The 7,968-nt window shown below is 44.0% G+C and overlaps 1 protein-coding gene across 1 annotated transcript; it reads left to right on the forward strand.

Moving 5' to 3' along the window:
* Window positions 1–235: 235 nt before the first annotated feature.
* Window positions 236–406, forward strand: LOC116482973 (small ribosomal subunit protein uS14-like). The gene has a single exon (XM_032753625.1). The coding sequence runs from the start codon at window positions 236–238 to the stop codon at window positions 404–406; it is 171 nt and encodes a 56-aa protein (XP_032609516.1).
* The last annotated feature ends 7,562 nt before the right edge of the window (window positions 407–7,968 follow it).

Raw genomic sequence — 7,968 nt, forward strand, 5'->3', positions numbered from 1 at the left:
TCCCAGCTACTCTGGAGGCTGAGGTAGGAGAATGGCGTGAACCCGGGAGGCGGAGCTTGCAGTGAGCCGAGATCGGCCCACTGCACTCCAGCCTGGGCAACAGAGCGAGATTCCGTCTCAGAAAAAAAAAAAAAAAAGGAGAGAACAAGAAGAGGAGCCACAGACTGGGAGAGAATATTTGCAAAAGACATGTTTCATGGCTTTCCTTTTACCTCACTGCATTCCTGAGAGCAAGATGGATCACCCGCAGCTGTACCAGAGCCACCTGCAAAAATTCGGCCAGGGTTCTCGCTCTCATGGCATCTGTTCAGACCTGCACAGTCTGATCCAGAAATATGGCCACAATATGTGCCTCCAGTGTTTCCATCGGTATGTGAAGGATATAGGTTTCATTAAGTTGGACTAAGTGATCTTCCTTGAATGGATTATCCAAGGCATCCACCCAATAAAAAACCATGATTGCTCTTTGTACATAAAATAAACATTTAAAAACTACAACTACAAAAAAAAACCCACCTTTCATAAAGGGCTGTTATCCAAGCTATACAAAGAACCCTGAAAACTCAACAATAAGAAAATGAACAACTGGATCTGAAAAGTGGGCAAAAAAACCTGAACAAACGTCTCACCTAGGAAGAAATACGGATGACAAGTAAGCATATTAAAAGATGTCCAGGCCAGGTGCAGTGGCTCACGCTTGTAATTCCAGCACTCTGGGAGGCGGGCGGATAACAAGGTCAGAAGTTCGTGACCAGCCTGACCAACATAGTGAAACCCGGTCTCTACTAAAAACACAAAAATTAGCTGGGCGTGGTGGCAGGCGCCTGTAATCCCAGCTACTCAGGAGGCTGAGGCAGGAGAATCGCGTGAACCCGGGAGGCAGAAGTTGCAGTGAACAGAGATCGCGCCACTGCCCTCCAGCCTGGGCGACAGAGTGAGACTCCATCTCAAAAAAATAAAATAAAATAAAATAAATTAAAGATGTCCAACACCCTAAGTCATTAGGGTATTGCAAATGAAAACGAGATACCTCCACACACCTATTAGCATGGCCAAAATCCAGAACACTGACAGCACCAAATGCTAGCACGGAAGTGAAAAAATAAGAGCTCTCATTCACTGCTGGTGGGATGTAAAATGGCACAGCCTCTTTGGAAGACAGTTGGCAGTTTCTCACAAAATGAACATACTCTGTCCTGAGTTCCCAGGAGTAAAAATGAAAAAATAAATAAATAAATAATTCTAACCATATGATCCACCAATCACACTCCTTTATATTTATCCAAATTAATTGAGAACTTATGTCTATATGAAAACTTGTTTATATTTATAGCAGCTCTATTCATAATTGCCAAAACTCGGAAGTAATCAAGATGTCCTAAAGTAGATGAATGGATAAATAAACTGTGGTACATCAGACAATGGAATATTATTCAGCACTGAAAGGAAATGAGCTATTGAGCCACAAAAAGTCAGGGAGGACCTTTAAACGCATACTACCAAGTGAAAGAAGCCAGCGTGAAAAGCCTACATACTGTATAATTCCAGCTATATGACATTCTAGAGAATGCAAAACTATGGAGACAGTGAAAAGATTAGTGGTTGCCAAGGGCTAAGCGGAAGTAGGGTTGAATAGGCAGAGCACAGGGGATCATTAGGGCAGTGAACTACTCTGAATGATACTACAATGATGGACAAATGTGGGGTTTTTTTTTTGGCTTTGGTTTTTTTTTGAGACAGAGTCTCACTCTGTTGCCCAGGCTGGAGGACAGTGGTGCAATCTCAGCTCACTGCAACCTCAAGCTTCCAGGTTCAAGCAATTCTCCTGTCTCAGCCTCCCAAGTAGCTGGGACTTACAGGCGCAGATCACCACACCCAGCTAATTTTTGTATTTTTAGTAGAGATGGGGTTTCACCATATTGGTCAGACTAGTCTCGAACTCCTGACCTCGGGTGATCCACCCACCTTGACTTCCCAAAGTGCTGGGATTACAGGCGTGAGCCACTGCACCTGGCCAAATGTGTTTATTATATGTATAGAATGCACAACACCAAGAGTGAACCCTAACGTAAAGTACAGACCTTCGATGACAATGATGTGTCAATGTAGGTTCATCAACTGTAACAAATATACCACTTTGCTAGGGGATATTGATACTGGAGAAGGTTGTGCATGTTTGGGGATAGAGGTTATAATATTAATAGGAACTCTGTACTTTTTGCTGTGAACCTAAAATTGCTCTAAAAAATAAAAGTTTATGGCCAGGTGTGGTGGCTCACGCCTGTAATCCCAACACTTTGGGAGGCTGAGGAGGGTGGATCCCTTGATGACAGGAGTTTGAGACGAACCTGGCCAACATGGCAAAACCCTTTCTCTACTAAAAACACAAAAATTAGCCAGGCATGGTGGCACATTCCTGCAACCCCAGTTACTTGGGAGGCTGAGGCAGGAGAATCACTTGAACCCAGGAGACAAAGGTTGCAGTGATCCAACATAGTGCCATTGCACTCCAGCCTGGGCAATAGAGACTCTGTCTCAAAAAAAAAAAAGAAGGCCAGCCTGGCCAACATGGTGAAACTCCATCTCCACTAAAAAATACAAAAATTAGCCAGGCGTGGTGGCACATCCCTGTAATCCCAGCTACTCAGGAAGCTGAGGCAGGAGAATCGCTTGAATCCAGGAGGTGGAGGTTGCAGTCAACCAAGATTGTGCCACTGCACTCAAGCCTGGGCAACAGAGCAAGACTCCGTATCAAAAATAAATAAATAAATAAATAAATAAATAAATAAATAAAAGTGTATTCTATTATTATTTTTTGAGACAGTGTCTTGCTCTGTCACCCAAGCTGGAGTGCAGTGGCACAATCAGGGCTCACTGCAGCCTCGACCCCCTGGGTTCAAGTGACCCTCCTGCCTCAGCCTTCCCAGTAGCTGGGACTACAGGTGTGCCACCATGCCCGGTTAGTTTTTAAATTTTTTTTTGTAGAAACGGGGCCTTCCTATGTTAACCAGGCTGGAAAATTAGAATTAAAATTACAGTTAAAAATTTTATTTTTAAAAAGAGAGAGAGCACATTGCTAAAAGCCATCCCACCCAAGACATAATAAATGTTGGGTGAATAAAGGAAACTCAAAACCATGCTTTGTGATTCTACTTTGTAGAAAGAGAGAGAGAGAAAAAGAATTGGGTACGTATAAATATGCTTAGAACATTAATGGAAGGGCATAAAAACACTTCCCAACAGAGGCTTCTTCTGGGGAGTGGGTTAGAGAATCGGGAGTGGGCAACTTTTACTTCCTTTGCTGTATAGATTAAAATTTTAATATGAGCATGTAGTTCTTCCATTTTTTTCCATGATTCCTTGCTTTAATTAAGTAATACATTGATATATTTTCTTTTTTTCTTTTCTTTTTTGAGACGGAGTCTCGCTCTGTCGCCCCGGCTGGAGTGCAGTGGCGTGATCTCGGCTCACTGCAAGCTCCGCCTCCCGGGTTCACGCCGTTCTCCTGCCTCAGCCTCTCGAGTAGCTGGGACTACAGGCGCCCGCCATTGCCCCCGGCTTATTTGTTTGTATTTTTAGTAGAGACGGGGTTTCACCATGTTAGCCAGGAGGCTCTCGATTTCTTAACCTCGTAATCCCCCCGCCTCGGCCTCCCAAAGTGCTGGGATTACAGGCGTGAGCCACCACGCTCGGCCCATTGATATATTTTCTTTGCAAAATATTCTTTTTTCCTTTTTTTGAGACAGAGTCTCGCTGTTGTAGTGGCACGAGTGCAGTGGCGCGATCACAGCTTACTGCAGACTTGATCTCCTGGGATCAGGAGGTCCTCATGCCTCAGCCTCCCAAGTAGCTTGGACCACTGCAGGTCTGTGCCACCATGCCTGGCTAAATTTTTAGTTTTGTTTGTTGTACAGATGAGGTCTCGCCATGTTGCCCAAGGCAACTCCTGGGCTCAAGCGACCCTCCTGCCGCCGCCTCCCAAAGTGCTGGGATTACAGGCGTGAGCCACCATGCCTGCCTCTGCAAAATATTCTAACAATTCAGATAAGATTAAATTGCCTTTGACCTCCCTCCACCCCGCCCCACTCCCCTCCCAGGAGATGACCACTTCTGGCCGTTTATTTGTATCTTTCTTCCATCATTGTTAAAAAGTGTATGTGAATCCCTTTGAGCTGCTTGAATCTGTGTTTATTATTAGTTGTAAAAGTCCCCAGTGACCACAGAAATGCTTCTTATGGGGAAAGGGAAGTTTTAAAATAGGGGAGCAACAATATTTGTCATAAACTTGCCCAGCGGCAGGGAAAACCCCAGGTCTTTTTTAGATCTCAAAGAGCAGGAGAAGGATAGCTTAATGTGACTGTTCAGAGGCTGGGAGTGGACAAAGAAAGGAAGCCCAGAACAATAGGGTCCTTCCATGTCTGCCCTTCTGGAGGTGGGGCTGCAACAGTAAGTGTGGAATTAGTTTAAGTCAGTATAATTTAGGGATTAGGAAGTCACCAGAGTTAAACTTTTTTTAAATCTTTACTTTGAACTCTTTTATTTTATTTTTACTTTTTTTTTTGAGATGGGGTCTCGCTCTGTCACCCAGGCTGGAGTGCACTGGTGAGATCACAGCTCACTGCAGCCTTGACTTCCTGGGCTCAGGCAGTCCTCCTGCTTCAGCGTCCCAAGTAGCTACAGACGTGTGCCACCATGCCCTGTTGCCCAAGACTGGTCTCCAGCTCCTGGGCTCAAGGGATCCTTCCGCCTTGGCCTCCCAAAGTGCTAAGATTACAGGCATGAGCCACCACACCCAGTATTTTACTCCTCTTACTACCATCCCCAATTTTTTGTATTATGTATTTATTTATTTATTATTTTGACTTTTTTTTTTTTTTTTTGAGACGGAGTTTCACTCTTGTTGCCCAGGCTGGAGTGCAATGGTGCGATCTCGGCTCACTGCAATCCTGCCTCCCAGGTTCAAGCAATTCTCCTGCCTCAGCTTCCCAAGTAGCTGGAATTACAGGCATGCGCCACCATGCCCAGCTAATTTTTTGTATATATATATATATATATATATATTTTTTTTTAGTAGAGACGGGGTTTCATCTTGTTGGTCAGGCTGGTCTCGAACTCCTGACCTCAGGTAATCCACCCACTTCGGCCACCCAAAGTGCTGGGATTACAGGTGTGAGCCACCATGCCCAGCCTATTTTTACTTTTAATTATAGGATAGGATTCAGTAAGAAGAGTGGAGAAGTCTGAGTGTCAGATGCTTCTTTATTTTATTATTTATGTTATGTTATGTTATGTTATGTTATGTTATGTTATGTTATGTTATTTATGTTATGTTATGTTATGTTATGTTATGTTATGTTATGTTATGTTATGTATGTTATGTTATGTTATTTTTAGATGGAGTCTCACCGTGTCACCAGGCTGGAGTGCAGTGGCACAATCTCGGCTCACTACAACCTCTGCCTTCCAGGTTCAAGCGATTCTCCTGCCTCAGCTTCCTGAGTAGCTGGGACTACAGGCCCACGCCACCATGCCCAGCTAATTTTTTGTATTTTCAGTAAAGACGGGGTTTCACCATGTTGGCCAGGATGGCCTTGATATCTTGACCTCATGATCAGCCCGCCTCAGCCTCCCAAAGTGCTGGGATTACAGGCATGAGCCCCTGCATCTGGCCTATTTATTTATTTATTTATTGAGATAGAGTCTTGCTCTGTCACCCAGGCTGGAGTGGAGTGGCGTGATCTTGGCTCACTGTGGCGTCCGCCTCCCAGGTTCAAGCATTTCTCCTGCCTCAGCCTCCCAACTGGCTGGAACTACAGGTGTGCACCACCATTTCTGGCTAATTTTTTTTTTTAATTTTGCATTTTTAGTAGAGACAGGATTTCGCCATGTTGGCCAGGCTGGTCTTGATCTCCTGGCCTCAAGTGATCCACCCCCTACCCTTGGCCTCCCAATGTGCTGGGCTTACAGGCATGAGCTACCACATCTGGCCTACCAGATGCTGCCTTTTTTTTTTTTTTTTTGAGACGGAGTCTTGCTCTGTCGCACAGTTTGGAATGCAATGGCAAGATCTCGGCTCACTGCAACCTCTACCTCCCGGGTTCAAGCAATTCTCCTGCCTCAGCCTCCTGAGTAGCTGGAATTACAGGTGCGTGCCACCACGCCCAGCTAATTTTTGTATTTTTAGTAGAAACGGGGTTTCACCATGTTGGTCAGCCTGGTCTCAAACTCCTGACCTTGTGATCCGCCCACTTCGGCCTCCCAAAGTGTTGGGATTACAGGCGTGAGCCACCATGCCTGGCCTCAGATGTTTCTTTAAATCCAAACTTTCTAACTGCACTGGAGCTAGAAAGGAGCCCTGAAGATGGTGGCATTTAAGTTATTTTGCTGCTTAACAATTGCTATTGGGTGAGTGTTATAGAATCTTTTTTTGTCTGTTCGTTTGTAGAGACAGGGTCTCACTATGTTCTGGATACTCCAGCCTGGATACTCCAGGCTGATCTGGAACTCCTGGCCTCAAGTGATCCTCCCACTTCGGGGTCTTCAAGTCCTGGGATTACGAGTGTAAACCACCACACCTGGCCTGTTATACAATCTTTTCACTAAGAAAGTTGCTTTATGCCAGGCGCAGTGGCCCATGCCTGTAATCCCAGCACCTTGGGAGGCCAAGGTGGGCAGATTACTCAAGCCCAGGAGTTCGAGACCAGCCAGACAACATAGCAAAACCCTGCCTTTACAAAAAAATACAAAAATTAGCTGGGTGTGGTGTTGCACACCTGTACAAGCTACTGGGAAGGCTGAAGTGGGAGGATGGCTTGAGCGGAGGAGGTTGAGGCTGCAGCGGATTGTGATAGTGCCACTGCATTCCAGCCTGGGTGATAGCAAGACCCTGTCTCAAAAAAAAAAAAAAAAAAGTTACTTTTTATGTTGTTTTACATTACCAGGCTATTTTCACAAGATATTAATTCATTCCTTTAATTATACAAAAAAAAAAAATTACTGAGTTTACCAACCTCAGGCCAGATTATCTAGAGAATTGGGAAATTCCTAATCTGGCCTCTGATTAAATGGCAAAAGCCCAAGACTGGGACTGTCATCCTGCCACTGAACGCTGTGTGATCTCTCCCTTAATTGCATGATGCTTCATTTGCCTCATCTATAAAATGAAAGTGTTGGTACGAACGATTTCTAAGGTTCTAAGTTTCAAAAATCTATTAGTCAAACCCATCTAGTTAATGTAAGACTGTTCAGACTGAATCATATACTCAAAATGAAGAGTTGGATCAATTGTATAGATCATTCTAGAAAAAAAATAAAAAATTAGTTAGACCTCAATTAGATATATTTCAGGCCACATTGTTTAGTCTATTTTATTTTTCTGGGGCTGTAAGACCAGAAACTACCTGACAGATCCAGGTAACTTGCTTGTTCTCAGCTCCATTTCACCTAGATGGGCCCCTCAGAGATTCAAGCACTTACACCTAACAATGCCAGGCTCCAAAAACACTGAAAAAACAAAGACATTCCTTCAGCCCCAGTCCTAACCAGATCCTACATGTAGTGTCTACCACCGTTTAGCTAACCAGCCCTTTGCAAATTGAAAAGTACCGGTGAGTCACCTGGAGACCTTTTTAAAATGTACATTCTGATTCAGTAGATCTAGAGTGAGGCTCAAGATTCTACATTTCTAACAAGTTCCCGGTGGATGGTGATGCTGCTGGTCTGTTTCACACTTAAAGTGGCAAGGGGGCTAAACTACTAGCAGCTCACTGTCTTCTTTTTCAAATGCACGCTATTTTTGATTTAAAAAAAACTCTTTAACTGATAAAGCTAATGCTGCTTTCAAATAACATTTGTGAAATAGAGTCAGAATTAAGGTCTTTCCTAAAATAAATGTGTTGGGTGTGGAGGCATTACACTTTGCTAAAGGTTAGGAAACTTAGAAGTGTTTCTTTTTCTTTAAATCTGTAG

This window comes from Hylobates moloch, unplaced genomic scaffold, assembly GCF_009828535.3.
Source record: "Hylobates moloch isolate HMO894 unplaced genomic scaffold, HMol_V3 SCAFFOLD_15, whole genome shotgun sequence".
NCBI lineage: Eukaryota > Metazoa > Chordata > Mammalia > Primates > Hylobatidae > Hylobates > Hylobates moloch.

Bases quoted from the DNA above. Each gene is read 5' to 3' on its own strand.
- LOC116482973 (XM_032753625.1), top strand. From the start codon at position 236: ATGGATCACCCGCAGCTGTACCAGAGCCACCTGCAAAAATTCGGCCAG.